At 41.2% G+C, this 19,724-nt stretch overlaps 2 protein-coding genes across 4 annotated transcripts; both read right to left on the reverse strand.

Moving 5' to 3' along the window:
- Nucleotides 1-1,487: 1,487 nt before the first annotated feature.
- Nucleotides 1,488-4,099, reverse strand: LOC308398769 (G2/mitotic-specific cyclin-B2-like). 2 transcript variants are annotated; one of them, XM_080885554.1, is made up of 8 exons: nt 3,923-4,099; nt 3,656-3,772; nt 3,023-3,295; nt 2,795-2,953; nt 2,485-2,721; nt 2,179-2,319; nt 1,999-2,109; nt 1,488-1,921 (listed from the first exon to the last, which is right to left on the reverse strand). In XM_080885554.1, exons 1-8 carry the CDS (start codon nt 3,944-3,946, stop codon nt 1,820-1,822), a joined length of 1,164 nt encoding a protein of 387 aa, XP_080741680.1. In that variant the 5' UTR covers nt 3,947-4,099; the 3' UTR covers nt 1,488-1,819. The 2 variants fall into 2 exon arrangements, with proteins under 2 accessions (XP_080741680.1, XP_080741681.1); XM_080885555.1 differs by having other exon boundaries at nt 1,489-1,921; nt 3,656-3,769.
- A 2,146-nt stretch (nt 4,100-6,245) lies between these two features.
- cars1 (cysteinyl-tRNA synthetase 1) lies at nt 6,246-19,085 on the reverse strand. Of its 2 annotated transcripts, XM_080884928.1 has the most exons (23): nt 18,994-19,080; nt 17,410-17,637; nt 15,652-15,743; nt 14,452-14,540; nt 14,232-14,328; nt 13,624-13,722; nt 12,961-13,110; nt 12,411-12,551; nt 12,028-12,116; nt 11,809-11,930; nt 11,501-11,613; nt 11,204-11,332; nt 10,928-11,057; nt 10,446-10,549; nt 10,023-10,120; nt 9,703-9,892; nt 9,365-9,433; nt 9,178-9,259; nt 8,974-9,054; nt 8,597-8,664; nt 8,205-8,264; nt 8,039-8,122; nt 6,246-7,525 (listed from the first exon to the last, which is right to left on the reverse strand). In XM_080884928.1, the coding sequence occupies exons 1-23, from the start codon at nt 19,013-19,015 to the stop codon at nt 7,397-7,399; spliced, it is 2,466 nt and encodes an 821-aa protein (XP_080741054.1). In that variant the 5' UTR covers nt 19,016-19,080; the 3' UTR covers nt 6,246-7,396. The 2 variants fall into 2 exon arrangements, with proteins under 2 accessions (XP_080741054.1, XP_080741055.1); XM_080884929.1 differs by lacking the exon at nt 17,410-17,637 and having other exon boundaries at nt 18,994-19,085.
- Nucleotides 19,086-19,724: the final 639 nt, after the last annotated feature.

Here is a 19,724-nt window from a genome sequence, read left to right on the forward strand (position 1 = left end):
GATCTGTTGGGTCGGTAGGCAAACTGGAGTGGATCTGTGATGTTTGGGATGGAGGAGGAGATGGTTTTCTTCAACAGCCTCTCGAACACCTTCATAACCACCGAGGTCAGCGCAACTGGCCGGTAGTCATTCAGGCATGAGGGCTTGTTGTTCTGGGGACAGGGATGATGGTAGATCCCTTGAAGCATGTGGGGACCACAGACTTCAGAAACAACTTTTACTTCTTTGCTTCGAGTTTGTGTCGTACTTTAAGGTTTACTATTGCTCGGCTAATGATATATGCAGAAAAACATGAAAAATTGCAGGTAACTGTGGCAATTTTTCATCAACTACAGCATTCACTAGGTTTTTGGTACAGTATTATCTTTACAACCAATTCCATCCAGTGATAGCCAGAAACCTCCACTAATCAGGGAATACAATTTTTTTTCCTAACAATCTGTCAATGTATCATGTCTTTAGTGGACATCTCTTGAGTAATGTGTGCATGACATCACATGAGTAACCTCCGAAGCATTGCAAAAACTCCACTGATGTTGGTTGCACTGGCTGACAGAACATCTGATGTGGTTTGCACATTTAAACACAGGATCCAGAAAGCCATTCCAAAAGGTATATGGTGATGGTGAGGATTTAGTACATGAAGAACCGAAGATAATATCAACTTTAAGTAAATACAGACCATTGGTGTAGCACAACCATACGTTTAGGTGAAGAAATATCCATTTACATTGCATGGTAATCAGATATAAGGTTAAACGGAGTCTTCTTAAAGTAGAGGTTCTTTGTTCTCAGTTTGGCAGTAAAGAGTTAAAAGGCCTAACAGGCCAATAGGGTGGAGTTATTTAGACTCCTGGGTGTGTTTAACAAACTGACAAGAAATGTATGCTGATGTATTGAAGTTGGAAAATGGCTTAGAATTTGTGATGTTAAGCTTATTATATTAACATTGTGTCAATTTCCTACTGCTTATCCAGGTCACAGGGCTTAAGAAATGAGGCTCCCTTTGGTCTGCAGAGAAGCCTTCATAAATTGCCACCTTGCTGTAGTGGAGCTGTTTGTGTGCTAGTGATGTCAGGAGCTGCATTGTTGGGGATAAACTGTCACCCAAAAAAAAAAAAAAAACAAAAAAAAAAAAAAAACACCCCACAACATTCTTAAGTTTTAGCATGCAGTCCATTTAGGCTCTAATACCAGTTTCATGTCATCGCTACAGAAATGTGTTTGATAAGGACACACCCCCATTTTAGTTCAGTGCTCCAATGCAAACGTTATTCCACAAGACTTGTTTCACTTCCAGAACCAGCTGTTCTAATAGGCAGCGATATCTCCCCAGCTTCCACAATGAAGTCATTTGTGAGCCCTTTTACTGAGATGCATGCAAAGAACACAGTCAGGCTTTGCCTCATGTTTTCCACCTGTCTATGAAGACAAACCAAAAGTAGGTTATGATTTTTTTATTTTTTTGGGGGGGGGGGGGAACCCACAAACACACTAAGACAAGAGTTAAAGTCTAAGAACCATCTAAAACTTTATTTCGATCTCCAACAAGGTACATTACATGCAGATGCAAAACTGTTTGCTGCCCAACAGGTATGTTTAATCATTCAATAGTTAAAATCTTCCACTGGTGGGAAGAAAAGGAAAAAAAAAAAAAGTTAGATTAGAAAAACTTTACTTCATAGAAGCAGTTTGTAGATCCTCTGGAAGCTGCACAACAACTTCTCAGCTTTTTCTTGGATATGCAGTTCAAGGTGCATTAGAAAAAAGCCAATACAAATGGCTCAAATTCTCAGATCATAAAAAGAAAAAAGTTGAGTCAGAGTACAGCTGCTGCCATGTTCTTGACAATTGAAGATTTGAGCTGAGGAATGAGGCTGATCTTGAGAAGCTTGCTGCTCGAGTACTTTTTCCTCACAGCCTACAGAGACAGATCCTCAAGGTCAGTCTCTACTCACACATGATATGAGCTGGTGTATTTATTCTCAGCCAACTCACCTGGAACTTCGTTTTCCCTTCATTTACCAGCACAACATTTTTGGCAATGTGCTGCATGATGGGCTTCAGGTGGGCCTCGTCATAGGTAGAGTAGTGCTGCTGTGTGGGAGACTGATGGGAGGTCAATTAACAGCCAGCTTGAAGGAGCACGATGTTCATAAAAAGTGACTTTAAACTTACCCAGGGTAGGCCGTCCAGCAGCAGCTGGGAGAGGCAGAGGGAAGCAGCAGCGACCTCAGAGGGCCTGTAGTGCACCATATTGTAGTCAAGCAGGGTCAGCTCCATCAGGTACTTGGCCAGCGTGTGTCTCTCCCCATCAGACTGATAAACATGCACGTCAAGGTTTAAGATTCTTACAGTTTCTCTAACACCTTAGCTGCCATTTTTCTTTAATACAGAGTGATACACATGCAAGTTATGAATTGGAGGCAGCCGATTCCTACACTGTTGAAGTCTTCTCCACATTAAATTCATAATGAAACTCACATTTGCCACCTTAGATGCCCGTCTGAGAAAGTGCAGTGGGAGAGGACGCCCCAGCTGAAATTTCAGGCCCTTCAGAATCTGCTGCTCCATCTCGAGAATCTGAGATTTTGTAAAGGCGTTGTCGGTTATGTAGGCAAAGTCGCCAACCTCTGGGACATACATCTCCTCATACTTGCAGGCCACCAGCATGGCAGTCACACCGACAAGTTGCAGCTTCCTGCGAGACACTGGCTGGACCTGCAGCGTAACCAGAAGAAGCCTTTTAGATCCAGGTCACAAACCCATAGACAAGGCTGTTCAGAAACATCACCTGAAGAAAGCGGTCCAGAATGGCAACTGTGAGGTACAGAGTCTCCTGCAGCAGCTGGAACCTGGAGTGAACCTGGACCAGCCAGTCGATGAGAAGCGCTCGCATACCATCAGTGATTTCGTAGCCCTGCATGTAGTTTGCTCGTACTGTCTGCTGCAACTGAGAAGACAAACTGATGTAAGTCAGAGACGACAGCAGCTGGTGTCAGAAGGCAGGGGAAGAAACTACCTCCAGGTTGTGCAGATACTTGTAGATATCCTTCACATATTCTGAACAGAGCTGTGGCTGGTCTGCATCCTCCTCATCCACGTCCTGCACCGCAAGCAGTGCCTCAGAGAAAGCCAGGCACAACTCAGTCTCCTCCTTCATGGACACATCAGTTGCAGATTCCTCCAAAACCAAAGGAAGAGGCTCTGTAGCTGCTTGGACTGGTCGAACATCGGCAGGTTTAGCCACTTGGACACAAGATGGCTTGGCTGACACTTTTGTCTGTCCTGTTCTCTAAGGAAACACGTTTGGAATCATTACAGTTGGGAAATGCAACACGAGTCACTAATAAGACTTTCAGATTGGACAGGAATAAAATTGTTCAACTATTGCGACCTTCCCTTTTGCAAACCACTAAGGGGATTTCAGTCTGCTGCAAGGTTCTTGCTTTGGCTCAGCTAAACCAGTTGACAAGGTTTGTGTTTATTGCAAAAGACAGACAGATGAAGTCTGGGTTGAAAGTCAGCCAGTAAAACTACTTCTAGTCTAGCAGGCATACCAATAAATCAGACCTCTATAAGACTTTATTGCCTGCTTACCAAGTGACTGCAAAGCAGACAAAATGAGTCAGGAACCAAACCAAGATGCTCTTACCTTTGTGACAGTCACTGCTGCGTTAAAGTTGGTAATCTCTCCGAGAGCTGCTCTCCTCGGACCCGCTGCTGCGGCGGCTTTCCCCGGTTTCTGCCGGTTCTCTGCGGTTAGGAGCTGCTAACGAGACAAACATGCACATTAAAAAGGCTTGACCGACTTTTCTACAGCGTGTTTAACATTACTGAAACGATAGCGTTATTATTGCAGCGCTAGCATCAACTAGCCAACAGCAGCGCTTCTCTAGCAAACAAAAGTCTTTTTACTCACCACAGCACGAACTTCCACAGACATGTTTACCGTGGGCAGCAACGAGGATACAGAGTGACCAAGAACAAGCAAAAGAGCATATAATTCAGACTAACAGAGGACAGTTTCCCAACAAAATCCGTAAACAGTTATTTCCGTAGCTAAACAACACAGCGACGAGCAGCTTTCAAATAGTTGTCCTCTAAATCTGATTGGATGTAGCGATTTCGTTCGGACGCTTGTGATTGGCTAGTGATTTCAGGTGGGAATTAAAGCCATATGAGCTTTTAAAGTGCTCGGTAACCTTATCTCACAGTCATCGCTTCATCTACAGTAATATAGCGCCAGATAGTAGATTTATAGCAAATGCTAAATAATACGTAAGCAAGTCTTATGCCTAAAGGCAACTGTTGTTAAAAACTGTGTATGAAAAGTCCCTGGTTTGGGACCTGACGAAGACACAAACCCCTGTGGGGCAACCCGCTGTAGCAATCCCTTTTACTGCTTTAGATTCCTTTTTTAAAAAATTATATTTTTATTAGTCATTTTGTTTTACATTCAGATAACAAAGAGTGTATTTGGTGGCTTGACAGTGTATACATAATGCAGTATGTTTAACTTATTTACATAAAGTACATCAATACATATTATGAAGTAGAGGGTCGACCTGACATTGTACAATACATGAGAGATACACCAGTTCAGGGCTGGCCTTACATAAATTCAGGGCAGAGGGGGGACACAAAGATAATCCATTCATTCCATATTTTGTAGAATTTGTCTTCGAATTTTTAAGGAAAATGTCAATTTTTCCATTTTAAATATTTCAAAAACCACATTAAAGCAATACTTAGATGTTTGCTTTAGATTCCATTAATTTACCTTCTTACTATACTTTCATTCAATGTGAACATGGAAACACAAACAGCATCCATAGACACTACAAGCTGTCTGTAGGTAACTCTGCATGTCTGATTTGGCAGATATTGCAAAGAATCAGAATACTTTATTAATCCCAGACTATATTATGTGCTCACAGTTGCTCCAAGACAGTAAAAACCTTAAATTAAATAATACAATACTTTACTAATTTGGAAAAAAAAAAAAAGCTCTAATGTATATAATAGCTCAATTATAAATATCTCAGTATATAAGAAAAATTAAATATATAAGGTTGAAATTAAGCTGTACAGGATGTGCAATAGGGCATAACTATTACAGTGTGTACTGTGCATTAGATGGAGGAGTTGTGCAGGGAGATACCTACAGACAGGAATGATCTCCTGTGTCGTTCTGTGGTGCATTTGGGCAACGTAAGTCTCTCACTGAATGTGCTCCTGTGATAGGCCAGCACATCATGGAGCGGGTGGGTGGTCTTGCCCACCTTTGTCCTTGGACAACAGACCTGATAAGCCATGTTATGTGTATGTATGATCTGGCAATGTTCCAAACCGCCCAAACACGTTTATTGTGCACGAGGTGACTGCAGAGGAAAGTCTGTGACAAGCAACCTTTAAAAGTTCTCATTATTTCTGAATTTCCAAGAAAATATGAATGATTTTCAAGATGCCTTCAGACTCCACTGTGTTTTCCATGTGGGCCAGGCCACGTTTGACACAGAAATACATGCATTTTTATTAAATATTAAAGCTGCAACCCAAATTTGTGAACTTCAAATTAGAACCACATTTGAAACCTTACGTGTCATATTTTACGTTCCTTTAAATCAGCAAAATAAGTGACTGATGCAGAAGTATTGAATTACCTTCATGTTTACTTGGGCTGGTATTCTTCTGATCTGTCAACCACTGGCATAATGAAATTATCTCCCTATTAGGAGCTTAAACATGAATCCACAGTCACAGCATGTCACAAAGCTGACCACGTAATCATACAGCACTGCACTCGCTTACTCTTTATTTGAGCATCCCTTAAATCAATTCAAGTCATCTTATAACCACAGATATGGAGAACACGTAGTACAAAAATGCAAACCCCTGAAGGACGGCTGAATAACAAAATGCACTTTGCCATGTGATGTTACTCAAGCCACAAGAACCCATGCAACAGGTTGCAGGGGTTAAATTGTCCCAGTGTGACTTTTAAAAGAAAAACAAAAACCAGCTGCTCGAGAGTTTGGTGGCATTTTCTATTTTCAATTCCACTTCTTGATCTCACAGCGTTTCATTATGCCACAGCTGGAAATGGCCTGTGAAAATGTCCCTTTGTTGAGATGGCACAAAATAAAGAACCCAGATGTTTTAAGGAATTGCTGAATCGATGGGGTCCGAGGTGTGAGGTTCAGGGTAGTGAAAGGACCAACAGATTCTCTTTGTTCAGTTAGTTATAAAAACAAAAAAAAACCAAAAAAAAAAACCCAAAACACATCACTTGTGTTCCCATGTGCTCCAAGCACAGCAGGGTATAATGTACCACTAATTTTCTGCAACCATGAGGCAATTGCTTTTAACTTAAGGGCAGGAGGCATCTAGTTTTCCTCCATATGCTCCTAAATGAGGGTACATCCAATTAAAATAAAAATGTCCACCATACTTTATTAGCTTTTCAAGGTAACTCTTGTATAAGGTGACACAGGTATTGAGAAAGACACAAACCATCTAATGGTTTCTGTTACAAGTCACCTCTACAACTGAAACAATGAATTCAATGGTCGTTTCCCCTGTTAGGGGTGAAAATTTGATCCAGTTCTTAGCAAAGGCAAAAGTCCCTTTGACAAATGCACATTTGCATAAAAATGAACTATATTTGAATGACACAACATAGTTACTTTAACAGACCCGTGAGGTAAAAGGTCAAAAACACAGAGTGATATATCACACACTGCTGATCAGCAGGATAAAGTGTATGAAACAACAAGCTGAACTCAGTTCTACTGCGTATTCATTTGATCTCTTTCTAAGCTGGTGCAGCCCTCCACAACAGTCCTAGTTTCTTAAGTGGCCTCTGAAATTTAAATGTTTTAAATCCTTCCTCCGGGGTATCTTAATGAAGCTGTCCCAAAGATTCATGGTGGAAAAAAAAAACCCACTTAAAGCTGGTGTTTCCCATTAATCCGCTAGCCACCCATTTAGCATCTTTAATTCATGAAAGCACTAACTGTTAAAAAAGGCTTTAATACTTGAACAAATGGCAGTATCACAGAGTTTCAAGAAAAACATACACTGCTAACAGAGGCTGCACCGCCACATCATCAAAATCCCACTTTATTACCTGTTGCTTTGATTTTACTGTTGTGAAAGACGTCCAACCTCCAACAGAGCAAGAACAAAGTCATGTCGGGTGGTGGTTTTCTCTCATATTGCATGGTTATGGAATGTAAATGTAACTGTTACGTAAATGGACAAAACACAATCCACACACACGTCGGTTTCCTGAACCAAAGTAGGATGAAGAGGAGACAGAATGAAGCTCTGGCCTTATTATTTATTCTATAGTTCTTCCCTGCGGTGTGGATGGATTGGCTGAACGGCAGAATCAGTTGCCATTTTGGTTCATCTGTAGATACTCGTTGTGTAACTTTTCTTGGGTCTCGTAGAGCTTGCGGAGCTTCTTGGCTTGACCTTTGCTGAGCTCCTTCCCTTCAACGTCATGAGTGGGGAAACCCTGTTAACGGCGACAAAACCAAACACACCTTTAAAGCTTTTCAGGTTGACACGGTTTGTGAGCTGTCGTTTCCATGGTAACTTTTAAATTACCTTTCTGAATTTTCCTCAAGTTCTGACGCACACACAGTTACACTGGATGCGGATGTCATTTCAAATAAGGACATTCATGTCTGTACAAGCAAATCCCCGTGAGCTAGGTCTTTCCTACTCTTGGATCCGCATCACGTCATTGACCTCAGGCACACGTCTAGCTGTGAGCACCAAATCCCCACTTTTATTGCTGTAACTTCATGATTTCGTGGCGTGGGGTCGTTGGCCCCGTGACCACCTCACGACCTGGAGTACCGGGTGCTAATCTTTGTCTTTGCTTTCCTAGATATCCCAGGTTTTAAGCCCTCAGCAACAGATTCCTGAGGTCATCAGGGCCCACGAGCCTCACCACCAACATGGCACCAGCTTAACAGGTTCTTCTCATGAAAAATTAAGCATGGGAGGTAAAATAAGGACTTACCGTTTCATCGAATTTTGAGTATTTGTCTGTTTCACTGCGAAACATTTCGCTTGCAGGGATCTTCATCTTGGCCAGTTTCGCCATCTGCAACAGTAACAGAAACATGAAGATTTCCCTGATGACACAAACGCAGAAGGTCACTGTCTATATAAACCATCAGACTGACCTCTTGCTCCTGTTTCTTCTTAGCAGCCTCTAGCTTCTTCATTTTCTTCTCTTCTTCCATCTGTGAAAGATGGAATTTTATTGTGTGAAATGTTTTAAAACACATGTTTGCATTTTTAAAAAACAATTTTACATAAAAATGAAGGCTTGCAGTGGACTTCTGTTAAAATTGTAAATCAGCTAAGAATTTCTTTTGTCTGAACAAACTAGCTGTTAGATGTTGAAATGCCCGTCCTTATATCCTTGGAAACTCAGCGTCCTTCAGTTTTGGGAGGGGGCACTTCTTTTTCTGGCTTATCGTTTACTTTAAATTGGGATAAATTATCTCCTGTCAATCTTAGGACCTAAACTGCTCCAGACATGCACTCGATGTGTGATGATGTCTTCTCTTACCCTCTTCTTCTCCTCTCTCTCCTTCAGTAATGTCTCCTTGTCCACTAGCTTCACCACAGTGGGCAGGCCTGCAACACAACCACTTTATTTTCCAACACTCTTCACTTTGTAAGAACGAAACAAGGTCAGAACTTTTTTACATTCTTACGAAGAGAGTAAAGGCTCGGATTTATTGAGCAGGGCATCTTACTGCGCTGCAGTCATAAAGATGTGATGAATGGAGCGGATAATGATTTCGTGACACAGACGTAGCCAGTTTATTCCAGTAATAACTAACCCAGTCCACAGACGGCTGCGCAAAGGAGGCAGACCTGATGAGGAAGATCAAAACCTGAGCCGATTCTTTATCTCTATAACTTCAAACACAGACATCTTACCTTCGTGATCTTCCAGACGTACTCCAAGCTCTGGCAACATGTCGTCACGGACAACATCGCAGAGCTGCAGCAGCTCTGTCACTGAATAAGTAAGAAAAGAAAAAAAAGAAGAAGAATTTCATGTTTCAGTTCTCTCTGATTCAACATGGAGGTGATGTTTTGAGTTATAAAGTAAACAGTTTTGTTTAAAGCGCATGTTCTTACCTTTCTGCTCTCGAGCAATTTTGCGGACGCGCTCTCTAAAATCTGACAGCACTGTGAGGTATGGCATCACTGCGCTCTCCAGCTGTGGACAATTAAGGGGAATTTTTCATATGCAGTACATTTCTCATAATAATAATGCCACAAGAGACACAATTCAATCACAAAAAGTGAAAACCAGTTCACTTACATCAACACTCTGACTCTGTCCACCCATGGGAAAACCTACGGGGTCCGATCCTTCAACTGCACCAAATATCTAGACAACAACAAAAGTTTCATTTGAAGGGTTTGTTAGGCATCTCCACACTGATTTTGCCCAGTAATGGAGTTGTTTCTTAACTTGGAGAAGTAACAAAGTGTATCACATCCACTTTCATGTGTGTGAATGGATGAATGAGGCATGTTGTATAAATGAGATAAGAACAAACAGCATGATTTCTCCTCCATACAGAATCAAGGTGTTCTGTAAAATTCATTATTCTGAGAGCTGTGAAACGATAAACGCAGCAGCAGAAACGTGCTCACCTTCAGCATGTTGGTGAGGTACGCAGCAATACTTTCCATCAGCATGCGGTTGGGCCTGAGTTTGACGCTCTTCTTGCTGGCAATGTAACCGTTGCTTTGGCTGACCAGCGTTCTCATCTCCTCCATGGCAGTGCGGGTGTCCACGTTGTCACACAGAGCCTCGTGGACGGCAGACTTCCTGTCACAGAAACTACACAACACAAGTCACTTTTTAGTTTTAAGTATGAATGTGTTGTGTTTGCACGCACACAACTCTGAAAGTGCAAATTTTGATGAAGAACAACAAACTGGTCTTCTAATCTACCGAGTCGCTCTCTCACCTGTTGTTGAGCTCCACCTCTGCCGTCTCCCACTTCTCAAACTGACCAGTGATGTCAGTAGGCGCACGCAGGATGTCTTTCACATTCAGGAAGAACTCCTTTCAAATAGAATAGAACAGAATTCAACTTTGTTGTCATTGTACATGCACAGGTACAGGGCAACGAAATGCAGTTTGCATCCATCCAGAAGTGCTTTAGTGATATAGATATATTACAATATATATTAGCAATAATATAGATATGTAAGTATATTACAGAAATGGGTCTATTATGGTATGTTATAATGTACACGGTATGAAGTATGTTATGAATATTCTATAGCTATAAGTATGTACAGGCTGTAGTGAGTACAAGCTACAAATAACAAACAAAACAAAAACAGACAAATCTTCCAACACTGTCTTTGTTCTTGCTTTCACCTACATTCATAAACTTCTCGTACTGGACGGCTGACTCCATCGTGTTAGAAGAATAGTCCAGAGTGTCCTTCCAGGAATGCATCAAGAAAGCCAGACGGAGCTGACGTGCTGCGTGGAGACAAACAGTGAGACCGTTAAATAGTTCTACTCTAACTGAAGAACTTAGTGTTCATTATGGATAACGTGTTTCTCTTCAGATATAAAATAAGTAACAACTGCTGTTGGGGTGAGAGAGGGAACCATTGCATTCAATAATAATTAAATGCAAAGTGGTGTATAAACAGATAATAAGTGAAAAAGTATGTCTGAAGAAGAAACGCATCATGGGAACCCCCAGCAGCATTCAGTTTGCTGTTAAAATGATGATTTTGGCTTTGAGCTGTGACAGTTTGTGCAGCCTCATAGCTGGAAAAACTCCCTGACAGTTTATTAATGGTGATGTATGCTCAAGTGATGCAGTCTACAAAGCAGGAACACATGTATCACCTGTGTTCTTCGCCAAGGCGTCCTTGATCGTGATGAAATTCTTCAGAGACTTTGACATCTTGCAGCCTGAGATTGTCAGGTGCCCGGTGTGCAGAAAGTACTGGACCCAGTAATCGTTCTCAAAGAACGCCTGTAAGCGGCACAAGCAACTGTGGTCATAACAGGTTTTACCCTTCATCACTGGAAACGGCTTTAAACACATTCAGGATGTTTCAAAGTGTGTGTTACGTCAGGCATTTACATAGTAAACAGGAACACATTTTCTGCAACAGTTACCTCTGACTGAGCCAGCTCGTTGTCATGATGAGGGAATCGCAGATCAAACCCTCCCCCGTGGATGTCCATCGACTCGCCCAAGATAGAGCCAGCCATGGCTGAACATTCAATGTGCCACCCGGGTCTTCCCTGTCACAACATTCAAAGAAAACACCGATGACTTCCTTTCTCATAAGTACAAATTCTCGTTCCATTTCACAGAGCCTCAAATGACACTTTCACGTTTATATAAAAGAAAAGCTTTAAATGCAAAGGATGATCACACGGTCTTTAAAGTCTCTGAAAATGAAGGCTCACCTTCCCCCATGGAGAGCCCCATGATGGTTCTCCAGGCTTGGAGGCTTTCCACAATGCAAAGTCATTCGGTGACTTTTTCTCACTTAGTCTCTCTGCAGAAATGCTCAGATCTCCTACAGAGCCAGGAAAACAACGACAACAGGTTAAAAACTGAACATTGTACTTATTCTCTACTCAAATATTGGTAGGAGGGAAATCTTGGTGAATCTCTTCTGCTCTCACTGAGTCAAGCACTGAAAATCCCCGACCTGTTGTCTGTTGTCGGGCATGTCTGCACCTGTTGTGTGGTGCTTGTTTTATAAGTGTACCTTCTCCCTCTTGTAAAGCTTTCTGATCGCCGACCGCCTCCGGCACCAGTTTAGCGTACGAGTGCTGCGGACTGGAATCAAACTTCAAGGTGTCAAAGTATACTGAACCGTTTGACTCGTACCTGCAGACACCAGAGAAACAAGTAACTATAGCGACAGCGATGCAAGCAGTTCGTTCGGTACGACACAAATCGTGAACAGCGGCAGCATCTTCCTCACCCATAACCATTTGAAACTATTTTCCTCACAAACTCCACGATCTCAGGCACGTATTCACTGACTCGAGTAAGGACATCAGGGGGAAGAACCTGTGTGCCAAAATGACAACTTAAATCCAGTTACAGCAGGAAAATGCTGATTTCAAAGCACATTTTAACAATGATATTTTAGACATAGTGTCCTTCCAGTAACAGAAGTTTGGACAGAGCAGTTTCAGCCATTGTTATCTCAGAAACGGTAACGTTCAACAACACAAGTAAAACTGAACAATTCATAGAAAAAGTTTCTTTACACATGTTGGATTTTTACAGGGGGCGTTTATTTAATTCCTTTAAGAGATTTTCTCAGAAAATCAAAAAATCATTTGGCTTTTTTATACTTACATTGAGTGCTTTCATATCTTTGTGATAGTCTTCTTCCCAGTATTTAGGGAGAAGGGAGAAGATGGAATTCTCTGTGACGTGACTTCCGAATTGTTTGTCCAACCAGTCTGCCAGCAAGTCCTTGGAATTCTCCAACAACACCTTGGGGAAGAAAAGACAATTCAATTGGACTTGTTGAGCTCATTTCCAGCTCCACACTTTTATTCGTGGTCACTATTAACAGAGTAGTTTTGCAGGATTCTAGTGATAAAACGATCCTTATTAGTTCTTGGTGCAGACCTGGTAAAACTGGGTGGAGTTCCTAGTTGGAACTCAGATCAGTCACACTAACCCTGAGTTACTAATCCCAAATGGTGGCAGTGAATACAAGCAGTAATAAAGCTAATCTGTCCTCCCACTGTTGTAAATGTAGAGCACTGACCATCTATCCATGAATCTGCTGCAGTTATTTTGGAAGCACAAAAAGCAAACAAAATAAAAACAAAAAAAGCATTTTCTGTATTTCTAGTGATATTTCTCTGAAGTTGCCACCACATCAGAACAGACTCACGTGTGCCAGAGGTCGTATGACTTCATCTGCGGCTTTGCTCTCCATTGCTGCTTGCAGCGGTTGCAGACTGGCTGTAACTGCACTGTCCAGCCTTTCCAGCATCTGCTTCTTGTCCGGGTCTGTGGTGGAAGCCAGCTGGGCCTGAAACGGCTGGAATTGGCAGAATAACACACAGAAATCCACAGAAATTAAAAAAACTTTCAGCTTGTCTCTGTTTTTAGATAGAGCTGAAGCTTGGACTTCTACTAGCTACAGTACAGGGTGTACTGATGCTTGTGTCTATAGAGTCTAGTGTTTGTGCATGCTGTGGTTAACCAGCTGCTACTTCACAAACACTGATACAACCCATAGGGAAACCAACAGAGCCTGCCGATGGAGCAGAGTTGTTGTAGGAGGAGGTTTGCAACTAGATCTTCTGATATTATAAACTCAGTGACATAAATGTTTAACATTAACGCAGTATTTATCTGTTTTACTAAGTACTGCACAGTTCTGTTTTGTGTTATTTGAATTATCTGCCTCGCTAAATAATGACCAATAATCTCCAGAGAGATACATGCTGTGCGATCAATGAAAACAAAGAGAGAAGATTTACACCATCACTGTCAGATCAATAAGTACTTCACACAGGTGCAGTGCATCCAGGGCTTAAACCTGTCTCACCGTTCTGGCGCTGAGCACATCCTGCAGTATTTGAGCCGCTTGTGGCTGTTTCTCTTTGTACTGGTCCAGAAGGTAATTCTGCCGGGCTCTTTTAATGATCTGAAAGAAGAATATCCCAATAATAAACCAAAACAGCAGAGTTTGCTTATGCCAAAAGTTCAAAAGCATTCTGCATGTATTGCAACATCAGCTCCATAGTAGGACAGTCTGGGTGCTAAACTGGCCTGTCCTGTAGTCCTGACGCCCGTTTAGCCCATTACAAAACAACAAATACAAATCAGCTCCTAATTTTCTGAGCAGCTGAAAACCTGCATGTGTACATTTATGTTTTCCCCCTGTCTAATTAGGTCATCACAAGACCCTGAATTCCTGCCATAACTTCTCAGAGACATGTCAGCTTACAAGCTGAACCTGTTTTTACCTGCCTATAAACACACAGACAGATGTGTGAACATGTGAATGTTAACAAGGACCTTGCACTTATTTCAACAGGGCTGCATTAATCATTACAGACACAGATGAGCTTGGACAACCCATCTCCCACATTTCATGCAAAAACCTTTATTAAAAAAATTAAAAACATCTAAAACACATCAAAGCAGACTTACTTTGTCATCTATGTCTGTAATGTTCATGCAGTAGATCACATCATACTTGAAGTAGTCCCTCAGTATCCTTCGCAGAATATCAAAGGATATGTAGGATCTGCATAAAGCAAATTATTCATTAAAATGTTGTTGTAATAGAAAAAAATATAACAGTCTCGCTATATGAAGGATCATTTCCAACCCAGAATTTCAGTGCTTAAATTCCTCTGATCTTGCTTACCTGGCATGTCCCATGTGGGAGGCATCGTACACTGTAGGACCACAGCAGTACCATGTTACTTTATTCCCTTTCTGAGGAACAAACAGCTCCTGAAACATGGAGGTTATGAACTTAAATGAGGATAACAAATACTTTAAAATAAAAAAATCTGATAAAAATGTATCTTACTGGTGGCAGCGGTATTTTTAAATGCAGTGTAATAGAAACGAGAGCCACAGCGAGAGATTAGGTTGCATAGATGGTTTTATTTCTACGTTTGTTTTTTCAGTCGAGACTTCTTCCTGATCCAGAACAGTCTGGTTGTGCCAGACTAACGCTCATCTAAGAAATACGGGCATGTTTATCAGCGCCACAAAGAGCCTTAAGCTAAAGACCATCTCGCTACACTTAAAATCATCTGGAAACCAGTTGTGTGTGCATGTGGCAAAATGCAAGCAGACTATGAAAATATGCATTAAATCTACAAATGTGAAGTGAAAGTGCTGCATTCTATACCAAGAATGAGAGCACATCTGTCACAAGATACATCAGTCAAAAGAAATGTGACTATAACTTCTTTAAACCATACCTGGATTGCATACTTTGGAAAACAGTGAGGCTTTAAATCCTGTCACTATTAAAAACTTGAATGAAATAATCTAAATATATATGCATTCTTTCTTTTTATAAGTTGTACAGTAACGATCACAGACTCTTTAGAATTGTGTTTGCTTCAGTGGTTTAGCCCTGCGTCAGGCTGCCCACCTGTCCAATGGATGACGTGCACGGTCATACTTTTATTCCCATGTCTGCTCCTACATACGTTTCTATTGCAGCTCCAATTGTTAGTCACAAATGTGGGCGAAACGCTCACAGTTACATGGCAGAAACCGAGAGCTACAGATGCTTCGTGTAATAAACGAAGCGCCAAAGCACAAAATTTGCATCGATTATTTTTTAAGTTATTCGAGTTACTCGGTGAATTGTTGCAGCCCCTTATTAATCCCTTGTAACTTTAACAGGCCTCATAATCTTAATTTGCCTGCAAATCATAGCTTATCATTTCAATTTCACATCACTGCATGAGTATAAATAAAACTGACTCTGTCCAGCCTGTGGCTATATATACATTGAGGGATGTGGTATCTAATGTAGCGACTTCACGAGGACCTCATTTCCCAGCAACACCAGCACTGATGTGCCCTTTACATTCGTCTCTACCTTTGCTCTTGTCAGGCTGTTGTAGAGTCGCAGCTGAGGAACATCTGTTTCTGCTGGTGGAGACCAAGGAGGCTGGACACGCTTTCCTTTGACTAAAAAAAGAAAGGAACAAGGGACAATTTCAGTTTTCACATCATAAGAAAAGGGGTTCTACCTCTGTCGAAGCTATTCATATGGATGCTTTGGTGACATCATGTTCCATTAGGGCTAATTAATAAGACTAATCAATAAAGGCTACCAATAAGACAGTGACTCAGAGCTCACGTCAGATAACATGAGACAGTGAAAGAGCAAAGAACTGATGCCCAGTGCTGTGATAATGGTTCAAAAACTGTGACACATGTAAATGGATTTATTTTTGCTTGAAATAGTTAAAGTAAAGCAATGACAGAAATCTGTTATAGGTTCTAGTGCAGTGCTGAGGAGTGTGATATTTCAACAGTAGTTAACAATAAATATAAATATTCTCATCATCCCATTCTTATCAAAGACACACAATAAAGTTTCCTCTTCATCAGTGTCAACAAAAGAAAATATTTCCTCTTTAGTCTGAACTTCTGTCACTGTGTCTACCTACTGAGCTTCAATTTCCAGTCAAATATTTGCTCAAAGGCAGGGTTCAACATCCACACAGCGCATCAGAAAAAGAGTTGATGCAGTCTGCACAAAGGGAAAGCACAAGTACTGTTCACAAGCAGTGCAACCCTGCTAGAATATGGAATCTAAAAATAGTTAGATACCCCATATGATTAGTTAAAAAACAACTTCAAGTGGACACATTGTGCTTAAGATTGCTAATGGTCAACACGTTTATTTAACATGGCCAGAGTCACTGGTCATAGCTGGCGAACATATCCTTGATAACCCCGACCAAAAGAAGCAGGTAAGCCCAAGAACTCCCCAGGAAACTCCACTGAGGACACAGAGTGAGGGAGGCTGCTGTCCCCAGAAGTCTACAGAACCAGAAGTCTTTTAACAACCACATGGTAAAAATAAATTTTTTAAAAATATACAGTTTTGAAGCATTTCTGGTTTTGCTTCACCTTTCAGACCCCAAACTTACATCTATCGTGTCTACTGTGTCCTTGTAAAGAAGAATGGAATTTTCCAGTAACACAGCAGAGTTAAATGGAAAGTGAAGGTGAAAGAAATGAAGGAAATCTAGACATCCGAGACTGGCACAGCATCAGATGAGCAAAACAACACACTGGAGTCCCCGGATAAAAATACAGCGATGAAAGTGAGCGTAATAGGTCAAATTTACTATTTACTGGCTTTTTTAATAAGAGTTTCACTCCCACTCACATCAGCCACGTAACCAAGTACGCTCTTACACATCGTTTAGATTAATAAATAAACATTTCTGTGTTCTATCATCAGTTACTCTTTCTTTTCATGATGTTTTACATTTTTTGTAAAGTTGTCCTTATTAATATTAAGCTATTTAGCCAGGTATGGGAACAAAGAGTATTTGCCTGTGGGGTTCTTCACCAGCTGTTGCTGCCGTGTTTACACAGCGATAACGCGAGTCTCCTCAGCGCTTAGCTGCAGGTACCACACACATCAAGTTGCTATGACTGACATCAAAAGTGCAAGCTAAAACAGAGTTCATTCCAGTGCCTGCAAAGGAAGCCTTAGTTCATGCTGAGAGTCAGTTTGTTTAAGAGGGCACGTCACAGCCTCAGAGTGCCTCCACATCCACGGCCAGCAGGCGCAGGACCACATCTAGCCTGTTCATGCCTTCAGCTTTCTACTCACTGCTGCTTTCTGGGTTGAGGTCCTGTTGCAGGGCTGCTATGTGTCTGTACCAGCGCAGAGCGTGGACATGTTGTGGATCTGGGGGTCTGTGGAGGAGCTTAAAGGCTTTCTGGTCGACCTGGGTGGGGCTGAACCCAGCCAGGTAGCTGCGTGAGGTTAGGTAGTCATTCAGGGCCACTGTCAGTGCAGCCTCCTCACTTATCTGTAGCAAGAAGCCATACTCAAAGGCTGCAGAAACAAGAGGGCAAATGTTCGCAAAGAATTACCACCTTACTCCACTGGACAGTGGAATAACCAATGAGACTAATGACTTTGGTCAGAGCCAAGAATTACTCGATCAGTTGGAAAGTCAGCACACGTCCAAAGTAAACTGCACTTATGAGTGAGTTAAATGAAACTACTCGCTACCCAAACATAGCCTAGCAGAACTAATGCTGAATAACACTGGCCTTTAGCCACTCACAGAGAACCTTATATATGTATAAGAAAACAAAAGAGGTGCAAGCACTGAGTGGAAACAGGAGAAAGCAAAAGATGGAGAAAAAAATGTAATTAAGGGTGCAGGTTACATGTCTTATAGAAGCAACCCGTGATTTTCATACTGTGTTACTATTTGAGCTGTAATTCTAACTGCAGGTCAACAAGTATTTGGACAGGAACACATTTTATATCAATCAAGGGGCTGAAAATAAATACAGCAAATATTGGTAAAACTGTTAATGTTACCAATGTTTTAAAGGGTCAGGTTTCACTGATTTAAAGGTAAATTAGGAACGTACTAATAAGCAATTTCTTAGTTATTTTAGGTTCATTTCCTTCTTAACTTGAAGCTGAAAGTCTGCACTTTAATCACACCTCGACTGTTTTATTTCATTGTTGTGCTGTATAAAATTTAAATTACTGACCTGAGAGTAAAAATCACAGTAAGCACTTGAAAACGTTAACAGTGTTTCTCATAACAGGCTAAGTTATACTACTACTACTAGTAGTAGTAGTAATAATAATAACAATAATTTCAATGCTTTCCATAAACCTTTGTAAAAATATCAAACAAAAAGGCGATACTGTCGGATGCTAATAATTTTCTTAAAGATGACACGAAAGAAGATGGAACTTAAACCCGAACATAGACTTAAACAAACCACAGTTCAACAAAAACACCCCACACATCACACAGGAATAGGTTCACTAAAACACTATAAACAAATAAAAGAGAATAAACTGTAGTTACTTCATAACATCCTGTTTGACTGGACAAATGAGCCGAAGATGAGGCTACCTTTTTTAAACGCAGACAAATTGCTAAATAGTATTTGCTGCCCTGTGTTTATGCCGAGGTATTAAGTATTAGTTTAAGCTGTATTTTTTATATGAAATTCGGCTTGTCACTCATTGACAGTGTTTCCTTTAGCTAAGCGGCTCAACTGCAGACTTTGGGACACAGCTCTACATATTAGCTAGCCTGAGCGTTAGCATATTCGCTGTGACACTTCATCAAAATGCGTTAGGTTGTGCTGTCATAGCTTTATGTGGTTTTTCAACTAACGAACCCATAAAGCAAACACCATATATTATTTACTGTACCCGGATCACCCGAAGCCGACATTGTCACAGTAATCAAAGGCTGGATGCTGATGCAACAATAACGTGCCCGGAAGAAGAACCCGTATAAACGACGGTAGGAATAGGAACCAAAGTGTTTGAACCTGAGAGCTGGCGGACATAAATGATGGTACACTCAATGTTTTTTGTTTTTGTTCTGTGTGTGTGTGTGTGTGTGTGTGTGTGTGTGTGTGTGTGTGTGTGTGTGTGTGTGTGTGTGTGTGTGTGTTTGTTTAAGACACTGGAATGCAATGCAATAAAATAAAATACTATATACAATAGAATAAAATAGAAATACAAATGCTATATACAACTGAGTAAGAAAATACAAAAGTACAACTTCGTCAGAAGAAGAATTGTACAAGAATTGCACATATAGCAGTCTTATTGCACATGTGAGGGTTTGATCAGCTGCAAAAGTCTTTGTTGTGGAGTCTGACAGCAGTGGGGAGGAAAGACCTGCGAAATCTCTCCGTCCCACACCGTGGGTGCCGCAGTCTCCCACTGAAGGAGCTGCTCAGTGCTGTCAGAGTCTCTTGCATGGGGTGGGAGATGTTGTCCAACAGGGATGACAGCTTAGCCGCCATTCCCCTGTCACTCACCACCTCCACTGGGTCCAGAGGGCATCCTAGAACAGAGCAGCATCCTAGAACTTTTAAGGAAAAGTTGATGATCAATCAAGCTTAAGTTATATGGGCACGAGCTGGAAAATT

This window comes from Rhamphochromis sp. 'chilingali', assembly GCF_963969265.1.
Source record: "Rhamphochromis sp. 'chilingali' genome assembly, chromosome: 6".
NCBI lineage: Eukaryota > Metazoa > Chordata > Actinopteri > Cichliformes > Cichlidae > Rhamphochromis > Rhamphochromis sp. 'chilingali'.